At 30.6% G+C, this 22,116-nt stretch overlaps 1 protein-coding gene across 1 annotated transcript; it reads right to left on the reverse strand.

Annotated features, from left to right (window-relative positions):
* Positions 1-420: 420 nt before the first annotated feature.
* LOC125072344 (hemicentin-1-like) lies at positions 421-15,265 on the reverse strand. The gene is made up of 25 exons (XM_047682951.1): positions 14,972-15,265; positions 14,490-14,719; positions 13,827-13,949; positions 12,220-12,309; positions 11,732-11,860; positions 10,846-11,008; positions 10,313-10,497; positions 9,963-10,041; positions 9,708-9,868; positions 9,460-9,625; positions 8,934-9,182; positions 8,774-8,846; positions 8,448-8,644; positions 8,204-8,375; positions 7,617-7,711; positions 6,519-6,672; positions 5,728-5,849; positions 4,756-4,899; positions 4,039-4,176; positions 3,523-3,635; positions 2,702-2,932; positions 2,174-2,321; positions 1,315-1,955; positions 1,096-1,248; positions 421-803 (listed from the first exon to the last, which is right to left on the reverse strand). Exons 1-25 carry the CDS (start codon positions 15,192-15,194, stop codon positions 525-527), a joined length of 4,458 nt encoding a protein of 1,485 aa, XP_047538907.1. The 5' UTR covers positions 15,195-15,265; the 3' UTR covers positions 421-524.
* Positions 15,266-22,116: the final 6,851 nt, after the last annotated feature.

Genomic DNA, 22,116 nt, shown 5'->3' on the forward strand with positions numbered 1-22,116 from the left:
CTAGTTAATAAGGCCATATAAGGCTATATATCTATATATAGATGGTCAAGTGTCAAGGCACATAAATAACTTGCATTTTTTCATGTAAAAGATATTGGAAAAATGATGATTTATCAGCTCCCGTTTTATCGAGATTACGTCGTTGAGTTACAAAAGTAATTCAATAGTATTAAACTCTTTTTAACTAGTAACTACATCTGTATCCATTCTTGCGATTTTCACGATAATACGATACAATTTTAAAGTGAAAGCGACGAGAAATATACTTGATTTTTTAATCTGTTCACATAAAGATAAACATTTAATGTATTATTGTATTTTATTTTAATAAATAATATAAAAATATCATGTTTACATTTATTTTAACATTTGTAAAAAGAACCACTATTAATAATAGAGATTGAAAGACGTTTCCAATCATATCGATTTTATTTCATAATTATAAATACAGTTTTAAGAACAACATCTAAATTAATATTACATATTTAAAAGTTAATTAAACATAATTCGAATCATTCATATATTTACGTTAATGAGTGCTCCGAAACAAGTGGCATTTTTCTTAAAAGATTTGCTTTACCCGTAAAGATGTTTTCGTAACCAAATGCCTTTTTGAAATCTCTCAAACTGCAACAGTAGGTAAAACCTTTAGTGACGTCTCGCCATTCAGGATTCCTCATCCATTCTGTGTCACCACATACATCTTTACAAAGCATATGACGTGCAGCTTCATATTTGGTTAAATTAGGCTTATTTACTTGAATGACTGCGAGGGCTTGTTGCTCTTGTAAATTTCGGATTACCTAAAAAAAATCATAATTTCAGATTAAATTATTTTAAAAAAGAGAATTATTGAGTTTCTTGCCGGTTCTTCTCGGTTCAATCTACATTCCGAAGCGGTGGTAGCTTCACTTAAATGTTTGTAAAATGATTCAAGAGTGCCGTAAATGCCCACTTGAATAAAGTACATTTTTATTTTGAATAAAGATTTTTTTTTTTGATTTTTAAAATATTTGTGAAATTTGAAATCACTTTGAGTTTATATATTCGCTTGATGATACACATAAGACTTAATAATGATACAATTATTATTACCTTCCACATATACTGTGGTACAGGTTGATCTGAAGATCTTAAAATAATCCCAGCTTCAGCACTGTTATCATAAAACGCTCCAGTCCAAACTGATAGTTTGAAATCGAGGAATTTCACAAGAGATCTCACTCTTCGCTCAACCTCGTCCCAATTCTGTAAATAAATTTGCTTCAATTATATTGTTTCTTTAAGAAGTAAATCTCTAAATTGAAGTCTAACCTCTGTGCCACACGTGCTCCAGTGTGGTAAGACATTTAAATCGTTGTAAGTTGCCACTTGTGGGAATCCTGGAGACACATCCCTAGGATTCACGAGTTGCTTTTTAGCGAAACAACATTTATCTCTACATTTGTATATTTCATTAAAATCTTTACGTAAGTGATTACTGCCAGTAAATTCAATTGGTATATCAGGAACACTATCTGCCAAAGATCGGTGCATATGGTGCCTTGAATATAACGTAACATTTCTATCTTTATCGAAGCAGATATCGTAGACACCCAGAAATTCGGACCGCAAGCTGTAACCGACTTTCAATAGCTCTGTGTTTCCCCAGCTGCAATGCAATCCAGTGCTCTTCGATAGTGGTTTAATTTCCTCGTTACAATTTAAATCCTTGATGTCGATATTTTTTCCTATTATTTGAAATTCTGTATTTCCCACACAGCTTGCCAACCTCTGTTGGCCAAAGTTTGTATTTTTGTGGGTTATATAGCTCGTTGGGCAAACCAATAGGAAGCTAGTGTTTTTGGGTATTCTCATGGAGCTACCGTTTATTTCAAATAGAGGCCAACGTTTGCTAAGTGACAGTATAAGCGGTTGGTGTGTATTAAACTTATTCTCAATGTTTAAGAAACAATCTAAAAATAAATACCTCATAATTAATGCAAGCTTTAAAGAAAAAAAAAATAACGAATTTTAGATTATAATCGCTTAATTAAATTAATTTCAACTTTTCCAAATGTATAATCTTAAGTGTTTTTATAAAATAGAAGCATATCGCAAAAATTGCCAAACTAACCGACAAGTAACACGAGTTCTACCAAAATACTAGTTTGAATTAAAGTAAAAAACTTACCATCAGTAACAATTTTGAAAGTACGGCTAATTTTACCGAAATCGTTCGACACTTGGCATTTGTACTCTCCAATATCACTAACTTTCATTACGAGGTCAATTGTGGCAGACGTTTTTTCGATTTTTCTACCATTGTGAGACCACGTGATCTAAAACAAAAGGAAACAACGAAAATTATTTTTATAAAAAAAAATTAATTCAAAGGCAATTTAATGTTACTATCTCATCGTTGTCGTTGTGTGCTTTTTCTTGCATTAACTTGTTCTGACAACAGAACAAGTAAAGTTTCACGGTATATAAATATTTCAACAAAAACAAAACTTAATTAAGAATCGGCTAATAATCTAAAATATCAATATACGAATTTAAACGCTGATGAACATATTTATAGACCATCCATTCCTCTTATAATTATTTTTTCCGATATTAAATTCAATTAATTATTTTATGCATTGTATTAATAATAAAAATAATATAGTATTAAATAATTTAATTTATTAGAAAATAGTGGTAATTAAATCTATCTTACGGTTGGATTCGGGAATCCACTAGCGCTGCATACTAAGAAAACATTTGCTCCTTCAAAAAAATCAATTGTAGTTTCTTCTTCAGAATTAAAACGAGGTTTACGTCCGACGATGACCATCTTGTGGGATGAATGCGATGATACAAAATTGCTCACTCTGCAACTGTATAGCGCTGAATCTGATGGCGAAGCACGGCGCAAGGTCAAGGGACCAGTTGTAATGAGTACTCCATTCTGTAAACAAATCACAAATAATTTCAAACAATATTATGGTTTAGAATAATAAGACTGTATTATAATTTCTATTATAACACTGATGTCAAATTTATATTTAACAATATCTATACATACATATAATAAAATTGGAGTGTCTGTTTGTAATATTAAAATAACCGATTTTTACTAAATGCATATGTATGTATACACGGTACATATAACAAAATAACATATATATTTTTTCACTTTTTAGATTATGAGTTAATCTAAGCTACAACAATAATAAATAAATAAATATTGGACAACATCACATACATTACTCTGATCCCAATGTAAGTAGCTAAAGCACTTGTGTTATGGAAAATCAGAAGTAACGACGATACCACAAACACCCAGACCCAAGACAACATAGAAAACTAATGAACTTTTTCTTTATCGACTCGGTCGGGAATCGTACCCATGAAAACCGGTGTACACACTATTCGACCACGGAGGTCGTCAAAACAATAAATTTTAAATTAAATTTATTGTTTTATTGTAATAGTTAAATTCAAACGCTCACGAAGTCGCGGGCACAGCTAGTATAAAAATAAAATTGAAAATTGTACCTTATACCAACGAATTAAATCTCCAACGTCATGCGATGGTTCACATTCAATTTTGGCTGATGTGCCTTCTTCTATTAACTCTTTGACAGGGACTTCACGTGTTCTTGGATATGCTACAAAAGAAAAATCACGACATTTTACTGAAATTGATAAATTAAGAAATAATTATACTCAATTACAGCAATAACTAATTACTTTAATGCAATATATAAATGTATAAAAAATATTATCATTAATTTAAGTTAGACTAATTATAGTTAGTTATCTTGGATTTTGGCAATATTGCAAAAACATTACTAAAAGATATAAGACATACCTGGTTCAAATTTCACTTAGATAGTAAGAATTGCGACTTATACCGCTAAAATTTTTTTGGACCATTTTGCGCAGTCATTATATTGTAGAAGATATTTCACGTTTTTATTATGTTATATTAACAAATTATTTCGTAAATTAAATTATAATATTACTCGAAACAATTGATTTGTTTTTAAAATTCTAACTATTTATACTCACGGTGAACTTTGACATAGAATTCTTCTGAAACATGACCTAGTGAATTTTCAGCTTTGCATAAATATGTACCCGTGGAATATTTATTCACATTTTTAATTATTAATGTTCCGTCTTCTTCAATACCAAACATGTCAGTCCCTGCAATAGACAATAAAAAACTTTTTTTTAATTTAGTATAATTTCCTCCTCGGACCTGCCCGTGCTTTGGTTCGGTTTGCATTTATTTCGTAATTTCACATATTTGTTTTTTTTCATTTAAATTTAAAACAATCAATTAAACACAATTATTGGGAAAAAAGTTATGTTTTTACAGCGACGAGGATTTAGAACAATCTAGTAGTTAGAATATAAATAAGAACATAGCCAGAGAATGCCACAAGTCAGAGTATTTCTATAGAACCGAAAATATTTTTTTTGATATATCAAAACCAAGGATTTAATTTTACAATTTTAAGTGCATGATATTTAAAAAAATCTTGCCTCGTGTGATTTTTAAGTAAAGGATTTTATATGATTTATCTCATTGGTATTGAACTCTTTTTCATATTTTAATGATAATGGAATTTAAATTATATAAAAAGGTACAAACCCAAAAAAGTAATTTAAATTTACTATTTTCTTTTTAAAGTTGGTACATTGTTTTTGACATATGTAGCAAAATATTAAAATTGATAATTTAAGGTAATTCCAGTAAAACTAATTTATAAATGATATTACCTAGAGCAAGTTTCAATCCTTCCATTAACCAAGATACAGTTGGTTTTGGTTTACCAATAGCCTCGCATGGAATTCGTAACACTAAGTCCCCTTCCACAGCATTTAAAGTTTTGTCCGGTAACTTGTTTTTAATAAAAGGAGGTGCTGCAAAAATGTTATTATTAATTATTATTTTTATTTTTCTATGTTCAAATGAGCCGAGATGGCCCAGTGGTTAGAGCGCGTGCATCTTAACCGATGATTTCGGGTTCAAACCCAGGCAGGCACCACTGAAATTTCATGTGCTTAATTTATGTTTATAATTCATCTCGTGCTCGGCGGTGAAGGAAAACATCGTGAGGAAACCTGCATGTGTCTAATTTCAACGAAATTCTGCCACATGTGCATTCCGCCAACCCGCATTGGAACAGCGTGGTGGAATATGCTGCAAACCTTCTCCTCAAAGGGAGAGGAGGCCTTTATCCCAGCAGTGGGACATTTACGGGCTGCTACTGTACTGTACTACTGTATGTTCAAATACTATATCCTATATTAAAATAATAATAAGAAATCTTTATTTATTTCTCCTCGCAAAATTAATCTACTCTTTGTCACGCTTGATTCATGTTTGTCTTTATAGCTGGAAGAAATGGCTACTTAGCCATAAGGCCGCCCGTTGTACTCTACAATAATATCTAAATTTTTCTTGTAACATATTTTAATCTGTATCTTGTGGTATACAATAAAGTATAAATAAATAAATAAAAATTATTTTAAAGTTTTACGGTATGAAAATAAATACTGATATGTAGACATTTATAACTAAATAATAATAGTTGCTAACGAACATCTATGTATTTAAGTAATTACCGATAGTTGATATTAATCAACCTCAATTTAGCATTATAAACTCATTGTACTCGTATTTATAAAACAACAAAGACAGAAGTAAAAACTCTTTTAACCAGTTACATGATATTAAATTGGTTTTACCTAATACATGAACTTCATACGTAATGACAGCTGCGTCAGCATAATTACGTGCCTTACAAACATAAAACCCTTCATCTTCAATTTGGACTCGTGGTATTTTGATAGAGTTCATTCTATCAGCTCTGAAAATTTATATAAAATTTAAGTACCTGCCTTTTCTTATTTTTAAAGCTTTTACAATATGAAAAATCTTGTCGAAAAATGTCGAAAATCTGGTTCAAATATTGTAGTAATATTCTAATATAATTATTTCTCATTGTTACCTAACTTACCGTGTCACAATCCCCCCCTCTTTTAATGTTTCAACATATTCTAACCAGAAATAAATCTTCTCTTCAGCAACAGCTTAAAAGAAGATTTAGAGCTTGTTACATCACAATGGGGAGCCCAGATGATAATCATGGATGTTAATCGATAATCGCTAATTCAAACAAGTTCAAGCTCCACTGAATTTTTATGTGCTTAATTTGTATTTACTCATTTCGTGCTCGACGGTGAAGCAAAATATCTTGAGGAAATTTGCAAACTAATTGCATACCTCCTCAAAGGGAGAGGAGAAATTAACCCAGCAGTGAGATATTTATAGGTTGTTTCTTTATTTTTAATGTACATTACGCTGGCTGAGAATTATTGTGGGATCTTGCACATTTTTCTTAGCAAAAAAAAAAAAAAAATTAACATGTGAAAAATCTGTTCTATTTTTCTGATTTCATTCGACAAGTCACGTCTATCTCGGCTATAATATAATAATCATGCAATGACTTTTATAATTGAGATTAGCTTTGGCCTACCTTAATTGCTTCGGTAAAGATCTCGGATCGAAATTTTTGAACATCCATTTCGTTTTTGGCTTGGGATAACCTTCAGCAACACAAGGTAACTCCAAAGAATTTCCAACTATTATATTCAGAACACTTTCTGTAGGAGGTTCGATTTGGACAGGACCTGTTATGAAAGATTTAAACAAATCTTAATTTAATTATTATGCTGTTAACGATAAAATTACTTAAGATTGTAGAAAAATAAAAAATAAATTTAATATACCGGATGTTGACGCGAAATAAATATTATAATATCAAAAAGGCAACGGGTCACGGGCCGCCTATGGATGTAAAAAGACGAAGGATCGATCCTTTCCCCTTGTGATATTGTCGTTGTACAACCCGCACAGTCGTACATAAGCTTACTTCAGGAACCAGTAAAACACTTCACTTTATACACTGATACTTTATTCTTCACGCATACATTATTATTTTTGAACTGAATACACAAACATTTATCGAAGTATTTACAACAATACCAAACGTTAGCGCGATTTAATTTTGGTACAATGACATCTATTATTTAAATAATAAAACATATTAGAAATGACTTTTAACTAAATACTTTTTGCATAGCTCTGACGTTGTATTTAAAAACTTACACCTAATGACACAAATCGAACTATAGCGATTATACAGTCGTCCCCAATTCTAACAAAAGTGATGAGCTTAAAATCTGGGTTAAATAGGAATATTAGTAATTTGTTAATAGTTTATTGCATTGCTACTATACTTTAAAAATAAATAACCTTCGATTATTTATATATCTAGGTACTGTTAAAGTTGAGAACGCACCGAAAAAATAGTAGCCAACAGTTGGCCGCTAAATACTGGTACACTAGTAAAGTATTGTGACGTTTGACGAGTGTCAAGCGAAGATGTCATGCACACTAAGATAAAAGAGTTAGCTCGTTTGTTTTAGTTCTTTTGTATTGTGACATTCTATCTAGATACATAAATATAATACTAGTACTATACTTTTTTATATGTATCGTATAGGATAAAAAAATATAAATATTTTATTTATCTACTGTGTAATCTGTGTATACTGTGTAATTTTTTACTTGCCATAAATATTCAAATGAATATTTCTTTCTGCTCTCCCAAGAGCGTTGGATGCCTCACATGTATAAATACCAGCATCGCTTAGTGAACCTCTGAATCTATAAAAGGTAAAAACTTTACTTTAACCGAGTAATAAATTTTTTTCATCATTAATATAGAAAAAAATTATGAATATAAAAAGCGAAAGAGTACGACAGGACACACTCATAATCTTCTCTCTTCTTCTCATAATCTCATAAAACTTCTGAACTTCGGACTGTTACTGAGAATTCAATACCAGAAAATACTAAAGAACTTGTTAATCAGTGAATCAAAGGTACTTTATTCAAGTAGTATAATAAAGTATTTTTGTTGTATCGGAAAACAACCTCCAGAAAAAACGACAAAAAAACTCGCATAAATACTTTTTTATTGATCCCTGGGTTTAAACCCATAAACTCGAAATCTACAATCTTATAAGCTATGAAGCCAATGACGTAGTAGATAATATGAATACAATTAAACAGCTGAATGATGTTTATGAGTAATGATAATGAAAATGTAAATTCCCGTATTACGAATAGCAATAAACAAATACTTGATATACTGACCGCAGGACGTTATCGTTGTAAGTACGATATTTACTAGTATCATTAATTTCAGATTTATTTTTAAACCATCGTATATCAGGATAGGGAAAACCATTCAGAGAACAGACTAGAGTTACTTGATCACCTTTCACTACATTTACGGTTTCATCACCTTCTTCGATCGATGGAGGGTCTAAAATGATAAAATAAATGTAAATAACAATGAAGCTGAGCTTAATGTGTTATTAATTGGATAATAACTCACACTCAACGTATAGTTCAATGCTGTGAGAGTCTTCTCCGATTTCATTACGCGCCAAACATATGTAATTTCCAGTATCGTCGGTTTTAATATTTGTAATGTGAATTGTTTCTCCTGTTTCGTCTAATTCTTTATTTTCAAAACTGTCATCAGAGACCAGCGACCAAGATATCGTTGGTTTTGGCTTACCCTTTAATAACCTAAGAACAATATAAAAATTCCATATTACTTTCTATCATATGATTATCATCAAACAAGATTTTTAATTACTTTTGCTCCGCAAAATATATTATCGATTCAAGTTAAATACTTATTTTTTTTTTATTTACCTGCAATTTATATTGACATCAGAACCTTCCTTAGCAAAATATGTAGTTACAGATTTATCGATTACCGGTGGTTCTAAAAAAGAGACAAATTTAAATACAATATTTAAATTGCATATAAAATATTTAACAGAATATACAAGTATAATATGTATATGTTTACCGGCTCCGATTATGGAAACGTTAAATGTAACGTTTCTTTCCGCGTTATTATTGACTGCTTTGACTGTATATTTTCCTTTTAGTTTTGGAAGCATATTTCTTATTGTTAAAATTGTATTGTCAGATGAAAGGTTGTAATTATCATTTATAGCGATTTGCTTGCCGTTTTTGTACCAACTTATTATTGCAGGCGGTGAAGCGTCAATTATAAATTTTAAATCAATTGTTTTGCCGTATTCAAGTGTAATGTCTGAAAAATAAATTGAGATTATTATAGAATATTTGTTGTGTATGAAATAATATAGTCGATTTGTAATATAATATATTACTGAATATATTTTAATTGCGAAACCTTGTGCGTGGATATTTGATAATAATTTATCCTTAAGTAAAATATCTTCTAGAATTAATTAATGTTATTTAATATTGAGTTAAAAGACTATTTGTATAGCAAATATAACTGGATTAACTATTTTTGACACCAGTCGAAACCAGCTCATTAATATTAAAATAAATGAGTAACCAACCTTTGGGATATTCAATCACGTTCAAGTAGTTTTTTATTTCAATTTTCACAGATTTAGAATTATCTCCTTCTGAATTTATAGCCTTGCAAGTAATTGTTGAATTTTCAGTCACCTTATCGATAGTAAGAACAGTCATATAGTCATATGGCAGATCGACTGGCACTACCTGCAAGTTAAACATTTCCTAAATATGTGCGCACTTGGGGTATCAACTCTATTTTATTATTATTGAATTTATTGTTCGTTACCGTAGCAGGTCCAATGATGCCCGATGTACTTTCCCACAAGGCATCAGGCTTAGGAAATCCGTGCAATTTGCATTTAATATCAACCGCTTGGCCGTATTCAACTTCGATTTTGTCATCGCTTAGAAGAGTTACCTGGGGCGATTTTTTGGTCAAAGACTTTTCTGTAATCATAATTTCAAATTTATCCTTTCAATAATAGGATTAAAAAAGTTACTCGATGGTCTCAAGAACATATTGAATGTTTGTAAAACTTACCTAATTCTGGTTTCTGTAGCTCTACTGTCGTTGATGATACCCTCGTTATTTTTTCATTTGTTTCTGTGAAGCCATTTACCTAAAATATACGAAAAATGAAGTATTCGAATTTTATATGGCATTTGATGCAATTAAGTTCAGTCAGAATATGAATCAAGAATTTGACAACGATCTACTAAACTAACTTTATAACCCAAGTATTTAACAAATATATCTTCTATGATTGATTTATCTACATACATATGTATATATGTTTATTTTATCACTACCAATACCTCATTTTTCTTTCATAGAGGTTTTTTTTACATTTAATATAATATAATTATTTTAATTCGATTAGTATTACTTACCGCAATTTTGAACAATGTACTTGGCGGAATAAAAGGATCTGTTATGTAGAATTGCTTCTCTGCATCTATTAATGTCAATGGTAGTTCTTTGATTACGTTATCATCCAGATCTCTTAGTTCAGCTGTTTTCAAAACAACGTCCTTTTTGTCATTATTTAAAGCGATCGATAGATATGACTTCACTCCTAGATGTAAAAAAATAACAAATAACATCTTGAAATAACCAAAATAACAGGTTGACTGTCTTGCAAAAACTATTACAGAAGAACATTTTAAGATGGATGGTATTTTCTGAGAGTCATAATGACTAAGCGGAGAGGAGACTTAAACCTATTCCGTTGTTCCTACTTAGCACCGCCGAGATTTTATGTGATTGAATAATGTTTTTGGTGGCACACTGTTTTTTTTTTAGGGCGCCAAACCTTTGGGCGATGACGAGCACTTACCACCAGGTGTACCTTACATCATAAAAAATAAAAATAACTGTATACGTTTAAGTATCATATTTGTTTATTTAATACTTTCATATTTACCTGGAACAGGCATAGTAGATGTTTCATTTATAGACGCAGGTTTGACGTATGCGAAGCCATGTTGGAAGTAAACAGAAGTGGATCCAGTTACAACTACTGAAGTTTTACTATTACTGGATAATTCGATCGTATAAACACCAGGCTTTGCGTTCAATTTGCCAATCTTAGAGAGGAAAATACATACTCAATAAGCCGATTCAATGATGATTCGTTACATTATGATGATTAAATTTTGGACAACAAATATATAAATATTGGACAACATCACATACATTACTCTGATAAAGATAAAGTAGCTAAAGCACTTGTGTTATGGAATATCAGAAGTAACGAGACAGCATAGAAAACTAATGATTTTTTTCTACATCGACTCGGCTGGGAATCGAACCCAGGACCTTGGAGTGGCGTACCCATGAAAACCGGTGTACACCCTACTCGACCACGAAACTCCGTGAGAAAACATAAATACTATGTAAAACATTGGTTGGTTTAGCAATTTTATTTAATGGTAGGGTTTTGTGCAAGCCCGTCTGGGTAGGTACCACCCACCACCAAACAGCAGTACTTAGTATTGTTGTGTTCCGGTTTGAAGGGTGAGCGAGCCAGTGTAACTACAGGCACAGAGGACATAACATCTTAGCTCCCAAGGTTGGTGGCGCATTGGCTATGTACGGAATGGTTAATATTTCTTACAGCGCCATTGTCTATGGGTAGTGGTGACCACTTATCATCAGGGCGACCATTTGCCAGACCGCATATCGACATCTTAAAAAAAAAATCCACAGCGAGACGTTTACGAGTTGTTTCTATCACTTCACGAAACAATAACCTGAGTAAAGAGACTCCTTTATATTCATATTGAAACATTTATTGTACTATAACTCACAGATGTCATCTCTGTATTTGAAATATCTTTTGTGACTGCAACATTGCCATCCGGACCAATGACCTTTATCTTTGGATTTTTCGCTGATATAGATATTATAACATCCCACACCTTACTATCTACTGTGAACTGTAATTATATAAAGAGTATTGTTATCGGAATGAATAAGGCGTTATTTACCAAAAAAATTGTCAAAATTAGTTATTGCAATAAACGTCTTAAATGTTTATTGAAAAGGTTTAAATTTAAATGCACGGCGACATAAAATTGAAGTTTATAGAAGAGTAAGACTAATGCAGCAGGACTCTTGTTCCCACAATTTCCCATTCACTGAATCCGATGGGACTTCAGCAAATATATTCCTTTTGGAGCATAGTAACTCCATCCTGCTGTTTAGAATGAATCAAACTCAGCAGCGAGGGCTGCAATACTATTAAACTAGAAATTACAATAAAATATCTGTTCAAGGTAGTAAATATATTACGTACCGTCAATTTCTTTCCACTACCGTTTTCATAAAGTTTTTGGCCTAAAGTTGTCTTTTTGTGTGTGATCGATGCTATGATGTAATTTATAATCTACAAACAATAAAACACAATGTTTATTTAATGTGCTATCTTAATTATTTTTACAAATATATTTTAAGCTTGAGAATCGTTTGGGTATGATTTTAATTGAGCGCAAAATATTATGAAGTTTTTACTTTAAATTGAATTGATTTGTTATTATTAAATTTAAATTAGGTAAAAAAAGTTAACAGGCTAGAATTCAACTAGTCTAGTCTCGCTTATCGAGTATTCTATATTATAAAAATCATAATCAAAACATAAATTATTCAAGTAGGCCCTTGCGAGCACGTTTGAATCGTTTTACAAGAATTAAATAAATTTTAAGCTACCGGTTCGGAATGTAGATTAAACCGTGAAGAAACTCAGTAATTACTCTTCTGAATTACTACTTATTACGCGCAGAAATCAATGTATAACTAATTCCACCTTAAATAAGCCTTATTAATCAAAGTTTTTTCAATATGTGATTGAAATTAGCAAGGTTTCACGATCAACGCTCGAGCGTAGAACGTAGTTGCTTATGTATAATAAATAAATATTTAAATAAATATTTATTATACATTAGCAAAATTCTTCAAGATGTACCAGTAAATCTAAAATGTTTTTGATTTTAATTCGGACAAGTAGTTCCAGAGTTCAAGCAATCTATTATAATTGAATCTCTCTTATTTTTAAGTTATCATTTTGCATAACATAGTCAAGCTCGCATTATCTCAAGTTTAAAACTTCAATAGGTACTCTATAGGTACTATCTTCAAAACAGAACATGCAAAATTATATGCGTCACTATACTTATAATTGAAGTAATGAAACGGTAACAATATTATAAGGGCATTTGTAATGAAAATATCCTTGAGAGTAATTTAATCGTTAAACTAATAAACAACTAGGTAATAATTCCATATCGAGATTATCATTGTTATACATCACCATCAGTATTAAAGTAGAAAATTTAGACATGTCAAGATAGATAGTCACTCAATTCAATCGAAAAATAAAGAATTTTATTTACGCTCAATTCTAATCATATGGTTTATCTTATCGGTTTTATTAATTATTATTTATTATATAATAGTTTAAAAATGCTATGCTTATGTTTAATTCATATTTTCAATAATTACATTGTGTAATATGATGAGACTACCTGTAAGTAGTAGAATTTTTGCCTTGATAATTTTGAAATGCTATTTTTTATTTTGTATGTGATATTGTGTCTACTGTCTGTTGTCCTAAATGAAAATAAAAATAAAATAAAACTAATAATATATATTCAATGGAATATAGTATGTTATAAAATATATAATGTAGTGGAATATATAATTAATATAATCCAAAAAGATGATTGCTTTAAATTCGATTAAATCGTGCCTTCTTTTAATGTGCCTTTAAATTTTAATAAAGAATATTTTGAGTATCACAAAAGTTCATATTAACAGGTTAGCTGTCCCAATAGCTGACACCATAGTTAAATAAAAATAAGGATTCATATGGCATATATAAACAGGACAAAGATAGAGTTAGCTCACCTTATTGATATCGTGTTTTTTAATATGAAACACTTGCCCTGACGTTGCTTCAGAAAGTTCCTCAAAAACAATATAGTCTCGATCGTTTAAACTCCGGCAAATGCCAGTAAGGAGAAAAGATACCTAAGTGGAAATAAGCATATTTATTAAATCATATATTGAAAGTAAAGCATTGCATTATAATACAAGCAGTGAAGACATATACGTGCTGACCAGTGGACACTGCCGCTGATAGAAAATGTATCAGACAGTTCATACCATGTCAATGAAAACTATGAAAAATAAGACGTTACATCCCTCGTGCGTGTAACGACACCGTAGCTGTTGGCAGTACTCAAGCTGGGAAACTACCTACCAGCATGCTTAGAGCCGTGACACCAGTATCAAAAGTCACTAATATAGAGGATACCCATATTCTGGAACAGTTGCCACAATTTTGAGTGCCATTTTTAAGCTTTCGTAACAAAAAGTGCCATTAGGGCAATAATTTCATACTGTTGATTTCACAACTACATTACTTAAATAATAATATAATATAACAGTTGAAACTATATAAATATAATATACAATCAGGAAACGTGAACTATAATAAAATTAATGATTTAAGTAAAATAGATAAGATCAGATAAAATTCAACGAAATCAACACAAATCAATACTTTACCTGGATTGATTTCTTTTGGCTCAAACTCTTTATCCGGTCGAATTGACTATAATCTTTGGCCGATGCGTCCGTGAATACATAGAAATATGAATTTGATTTGCTCTTCTCTAAAGCTAGTTCAATTCCAGCCATCGTGTACTCGGGGCAGTCACCCCCACCATCGACACTTATAGAACTAAGGGCTCTTTTAAATTCATTTTTATCTCTCGTTATGGTTCGTAATTTCGCATCTACAATTAAGGATCTTGTAATTTATAATGAATAAATTATAATTATTCTATAATTATTACATAATAGCATTTAGATTTTTCTTTTACAATATATGAAAAATATAAAAACACAAAAAAAAGCATCAAATCTTTAAATAATGAAACTTTTTTTCGTAATAATATATATATAACAATTTAATACAGATTAATTGAATACAGAGAAAAACAACATTCAATAAATGAAGTAGATAACATTAAAAAATTATCACTTACAAGGATCGTTGAAAGTTATCAAAATAAAATCGTCTATATTCGAAGCATTTGCGTGTAAAACAGCATCGAACACGTCATTCGTCTTAGCCTTAACTTGAGCTATATCATCGGACATTGAACCCGTGTCATCGATAACAAATGTAAGACTGACTTTCGCATCATCTCCATTAGCATACAAAAGTCCATATGATAAAAATATATAGATTAAACTCGAAATAAACATTGCGAACGCAATAACTTGACCGCACGATGTTCTTCTGTCACAGTAACATATATACTGGACACTATCGTCACTCGCTTAATATTTCACGAGATACTGTGGCCTATTATTAGCGTCGATGTGGTTTTATTTCTTACCCAGGATAAAATAGATGTGTCATATATATTTTATTAAATCACTGTTTACTGTTTACTGTACACTGTTCACTTGTTTTGTGCTTTATCCCTGAAGGTACAAATCGATTCGAATTTAATTTTTGTTAGAGACTTTTGCAACTTAGATCATGTACTAGGTCATCAAGACAAGAAACATTATGTGATAATATTTATTTGTTTATATATTAATATTTAATTTCGTTCTTCAATCATAAAAATAAGTATCAAAATAGGACTTTACAAACACCCTGAATCTTTATTTAAAAGGTTAATTAAAACTTAAGCTACCATCGACAAAGATTGTGAATTACATCTGAAAATACCATAAAGAAACTCAGTAATTACTCTTTTAAATTAAATGGTATTAATTTTGTTAATATTAACAATTGAATTAAATTCATGTAAGATCATTACTATCAAATACTCAACGTACACAAATTGTGCTTTTAAAGTACATATTTATTTGTGTTTCAAAGACATACCTAGCCAATGAAATTTGATATAAGACAGGTCATATTCGAGTGTGTCATGACTATTTATGTGAGACAAATTTTAAGTACTCATATTTAAAAAAATGCTCGTGCTCGGCGGTGAAGGAAAACATCATACTGAAACCTGCATCTGTCTTTCACATGTGTATCCACCAACTCGCATTGAAGCAGCGTGGTGGAATATGCCAAACCTTCTCCTCAAAATTGAGAGGAGGCCTTAGTCCAACAGTGGGAATATTACAGGCCTTTACTTTTATTACTGTAATTTTTTTGTATTAAAAAATATATATGCAAAAAATAACATTGATAAATTAAAATATCAGTTTTAAACGTAACGTCATACGTGATAAAGTACATTTTGTAATAACATATAACAATGTTTTTCATTAAAAGTATAATACTTGATCTGCATATTTAACCTGATATGGAATCTAACCTAAGGCCTATACCAGGGAAATCCCCGACGATCGATGAATAATAAAATTTATAATAGCAGTACGAGTTTTTCTAACGTGAGACAAAATTTTAATTTTTTTTTTTTTTTTTTTCTTTATACATGTAAATAAAAATGTATACGTATTTTTTATTTTGATGTGATATTGTGTCTACTGTTGGTTGTCCGAATGAAAATAAAATAAAAATATATAATAATATTACATTGCTACTATTATTATTAGCCCCAAATTAATTATGAAATTACTGGTATTCTTATTTACCTCTCCTTTGAAGTTTATCACTTGTGTTAGGAGTGGGGACGACAACAACTCAAATTGAAAAAAAAATATAAATCAGTGTGGGCCACGTCTTCCGAGAAGGCGACAAGCTTCAAGTCCAGCGAAGATCTGCTGATCTTAGTAAAAATATAAAATTACGCCACAATTTATAAAAATAAAATGTAAAAAAAGGCACGGGCAACTGTGAGCCCGTGGATGTTGTAAAATAAATAAAAAAAAAAAACAGATCAAGGGGTCAGTATAGTAGCTGTATACGCATACCCAGTTACACGCACACAATCTTAAAAATGTCAGAAACTGTGAAGTGGCAATTGGAATGAGCGCTCTTAAAATAGTCTTTTAGTATCGTGAGACGAGTATTCATTAAAATTGAAAACACAAAATAATACACTTTCGCATTCAGTTGAGAGTTATCGAATATAAACTTTGACATATTTATGACGTTGCTTATCAAGGCCATATTATAAAAAAAATAAGTAGTTATATTTTCATGATATAGTTAATAGAATTTCAAGGATATTAGATTAACCGATAAGATCCCATATTGCGTTGCCTGGACTTAAAAAATATTAATTTTCAAAGAAGCTATTTTCAAAATATTGCTTTGTATAATAATAAATAACTTTTATGAGTTTACTTGAATAAATAATAATTGATTTTTATTGATTACCGAATAAATCTTATAGTTAGGAAATTTGAGCTGTATAATTTTTGTAATGCAATTTTTAATTATCGATTTTTATTTAACAATGTTATTTTAGCATATTTTTTATAATTATTTACTATTTGTTTTGTATAATTTTAAATATATTTCATGTGATAGTTACCACCAAAGTCACCATCAAATTGTAGTGGTGTTAGTGTTGTGGTCGTTCTCAAAACTGTGAAATAGTGCTGCATATCGATATTCCACTATTGATAGACTATCGATAAACTATTTATAGTTAAGGTGTTAGCGATAGTATCACGGGAATGTTCCGAGGAATTGTTCGGATTAATCCCGGCTGCTGAATTTCACCTTCGGACATCTCGTCAAAATTCCAAATATCACCCGCACTACCTAGATGTCCGAAAATCCACAACAGCGCGATTTTTAAGAAATTTTCTGCCTCGCACAACCACTCTGTGGAACCAGCTTTCGCCGGTGGTTTTTCCGAACCGATACGACTTGGGAACCTTCAAGAAAAGAGCGTACTCTTTCCTGAAAGGCCGGCAACGCAACTGCAAGCCCACCGGTGTTGCAGATGTCCATGGGCGGTGGTAGTCACTGTCCATCAGGTGAGCCTCCTGCTCGTTTGCCACCGTCTGACATAAAACAAAAAAAAAAAACACAATGATGGAATAGGTACTGCTTTCAGGCGATAATCGTCAATCAGAACTAAGTTCCACCAAAGAATATGAGGCAATAATGAAAATAAAATATGAACGTTTGGGTATAAACCCAAATAAACAGATACATTAAGAAAGTTCAAAGTGTACAATAATCATATGTACTAAAAAAACCCGGTGGATAAAATTTAAAATAAGTATACATAATGATAAACTTATTATTCACGGAGGAAGATAGATAAGAGATTTTGTGAAAAAATGACTAAGATCAAGGTCAAGGTCAGGTCCAAGGTCTAAGGTGAAGGATAAGTAAAAGCATATCTACAATTCCGTTTATTCGATTGAAGATGATATCACCACGGTGATTTATTGTTCTTTGTAAAATGAAGTAATAATAATTATTTTAACATTCATTAATTACATAAATAGCATGTGACTTAAGATTTTAGTTCTCAAGGTTTGCGTATCGGCGATGTAAGGAATGAATCGAGATCGCCCAGTAGTTGGAACGCGTGCATCTTAACCGATAATTTCGGGTTCAAACCCAGGCAAGTACCACTGATTTTTCATGTGCTTAATATGTGTTTATAATTCATCCCGTGCGAGGCGATGAAGGACAACATCGTGAGGAAACCTGCACGTGTCTAATTTCAACGAAATTTTGCCACATGTGTATTCAACATCACAGTGTATACAAGCAGCGTGGTGGAAATGCTCCAAATTTTCTCCGCAAAGGGAGATGAGGCTTTAGCCCAGCAGTGGGAAATTTACAGGCTGTTAATGTAATGTAAAATGTAAGGATGTAAGGAATGGTTAATATTTTTGCAGCGCCAATTTCGATGGTATCTTTACTTAATGTAGTTTGTAAAATGACAGCCGAAACAGACAAACAAACAGAACAGTATAAGCTGTTCAGTCAAGATCGGTTAGCATTAAATAGAATATTAAAAATGTATTACAATTCAAAACAATAAACAATTCAGAGATTTTTTTTATATTTACATACCTACCGCTTAATCCCACGCATTTATACAGATTGCTGAACAAACGCTACATTAGCAGAATCAGACGCAATCTTAATTATATGTCTTTGGATATAACGTTTGTATTAATATTTATTAGTTTAAAAATGTGCTGGGGACTTTTGTTAGGAATATACATAAACTAGCGACCCACCCCTTTGTACGGATACTATTTATTAATTAAGAAAATTATATGACATTTGAAAACTTAACAAAATATGTCCAAAATAAAACTCCGTAATGATCACAATCACTTTCTTTATTTTTCTCTTGACTTTACATTTTTCTCTTTTTTCATTTCTTTTGTTTTTCCTTCAACGCTTAAAACCGAATGAATCAAATTACCGTATCCTCCTTCCCCATACACATTTTTGTTGCCATTCACAAAATATAATTACCGGCAGTCAATAATCTTTTATTGTTAATAAATATATAAAAATAAATTGAAAAACAATAATTTAAAACATTAAATAAAAGTCGGCATACACATTAACCCAATTAATACCAGTATTTTTTTTAAGAATTGATTCATTGTTTTGATAACCCCCAACATACAAGCAAGTAAATTTTATAGTAATCTAGTTTGAAACAAATGTTACAAAAGTCTTAAACCAGAATAACTAACGACCATTGCTTTTATAACATTGTAATAGAAATAAAAAAAAAATGTCTATTTTGACAACGACCTAAGAGTTCCTCTTAAATAATCCAATTGATTAAACACGCTTCTTAATTTTATATCGATGTTGTCGTCTTTTTTTGATACTTTTTTGACCATTATAACATTTATAAAAAAAACGCATTTAGAAAAAAAATACATCATATCGAGATTATCATTGTTATACAACACCATCAGTAATCAAGTAAAATATTTAGACATGTCACGATAGCCTCCCTCAGTTCAAACGAAAAATAAAGAATTTTATTTCCGCTCATTTATAATTTTATGGAGTGTTTTATTCGTTTTATTAATGATATAATAGTTAAAAAAATGTATTATAATATGTACTTCTTATCTCTAATTTTTGCTTATATTTAATTTATATTTTTAATACATATTGTGCATGGTGAGACTACCTGTAAGTAGTAGAACTTTTGCCTAGATCATTTTGAAATGTTGAAATAAAACTAGTTTTTTAACGGATTTAATCGCGTATATTAATATATTATACAGACTCCCGTCTGCCCGTGACCACGAACACTGCAAAGTGCTCGAAACGTCGGGATGTTAAAATAATTAATATACGCGATTAAATCCGTTAAAAAACTAGTTTTATTTCAATGTGTAATAATCGCGAAAATCTAAGACAACATCATTTTGAAATGTATTTTATTTTAATTTTGATGTAATATTGAATCTAGTGTTGGTTATACTGATGAAAATAATTATATTATGTAGATTTATTGAGAACTCAAATAAATATTCACTTATTAAAAAATAAATAATCTTAAATTACTAATTAACGCTAAGTTTTAAATTAGGTATCAAATAGGCAAAGTTATATCGTGTACTCAATGGTGTTATAGGGCTTAGGGGTTGAGACTTGAAAATCAAATAGATTTTTCTTAAGACAACCGTCGGATATAGAAGTTGGAATAGGACTGACTGGCAACCGGTTAGGATATGGAGAGATGTGCAAAGGACTATTATAACAGTGCGCCTAAAAAAATATGAAGCAAAATAAATTTCGCACTAAATTGCTATTTTAATTATGAAGGCGCAATTCTTCACCTACATATTTTAATCGTCATTAGTTCGATTTGTACTCGATAAAAACTCAACACAGATATAATCATTATTCTAATAATAAAAAGTCATTTTACTCCATCGAACTCAACTCTAGTTATGTCAAAAATTTTAGTTTTTAATTCAAATAAAAAATATCAATTCAAGTTCATTTAATTATACTAAAAAAAATACAAATAAATTAATTAAACATGATTCTCTTCAGTCGTGGAACCATCGCAATTATGATTTTCCTACATAAAATTCTAAATAATATTATTGATTGTCCAACGATTGTATTGTTTAATTTCAATGTTAGACAAAGAAGCAGAAAACCAAGCGTTCTATTGTATGTATCGTTATACAGGTATAATTTAGGAAAAAAATGTCGTTTAACCTGACTGGCAAGTACTTATGATCAGTCCACGAAGATTTCTGGCCTTGACATTATAAGTGATAGCTTACCTATCTTTAAATGTAAATTAATTAATTTCTTTAATATAACATAATTTAATTTATTTGTCTAAAAATTGGTGTTGTAAAATCTGTTTTGAAAAATCGAATTTCTTGATATGGTATAAAGGTATATATGTTTGAATTTGCTAAAAATTCATTCGTTATTTTAACACAACAATGGAATTATTATTATTTTATAATTTTCCACTTATTAATTTAAAATTTCGTATATGTTTGAACTATAAAAAGAAATAGATTCATCATCGTGTTAATATTATGTATCTTTTTTATCGTAATATTGTCACTTCGGTGATTTCGTTACTTTGGTGATCCAAAGAATAAATAAATAAAAATTACAAAAAAACGTAAAAAGGTTTGTTTTAAATGAATAAATTAAATATAATATTATTTTTGAGTATTTTATTTCTCTGACGTTAAATTTATTTAAGGACAGACTATCCTCTTATTAAATTCATTAAAATAGATCATTTATTATGGTATTAGCGTTAACTGCCACGTTGGTCTAGTATAGGGCCAGTGATAGCGAGGATCTGAATTCAAAGCCCAGGTCAGACCGATAATAGAGTAATTGGGTTATTCTGTGAAAATGTCTCAGTAACTGAAAGTGTGTGCTTCAGAAAGGATGGAAAGCCGTTGCGCCTGAACTTTTTGCGTCGTGCCGTCTTATTGGAGTGAGTGCAGCTGCGTTTACGCATAAAATTGTGCACTATATAATATGTCCCGCTGGCTGGTCTCCTTTGAGATTAACCGCCGTGGCGGAAATCGGCTAGGATACCTTGAACAGCCCTAAAGTCCTAGAGTTAACACAAGTTATTATTGTCATCGGTAGTCAGAAACTTATTTTAATCTTACTGGTTAAAACAACCACCATATACCAAAATAATGTAAATAAACGAATAACTATATCATTTAAAAACACACACTGGGCAAAAAAAAATTAAAATAAATTATATTAATCCGAAAATATTAGTCACTTCTCTTACCAAATTAT

The sequence above is a fragment of the Vanessa atalanta genome, chromosome 21 (genome assembly GCF_905147765.1).
Source record: "Vanessa atalanta chromosome 21, ilVanAtal1.2, whole genome shotgun sequence".
NCBI classification, from domain to species: Eukaryota; Metazoa; Arthropoda; class Insecta; order Lepidoptera; family Nymphalidae; genus Vanessa; species Vanessa atalanta.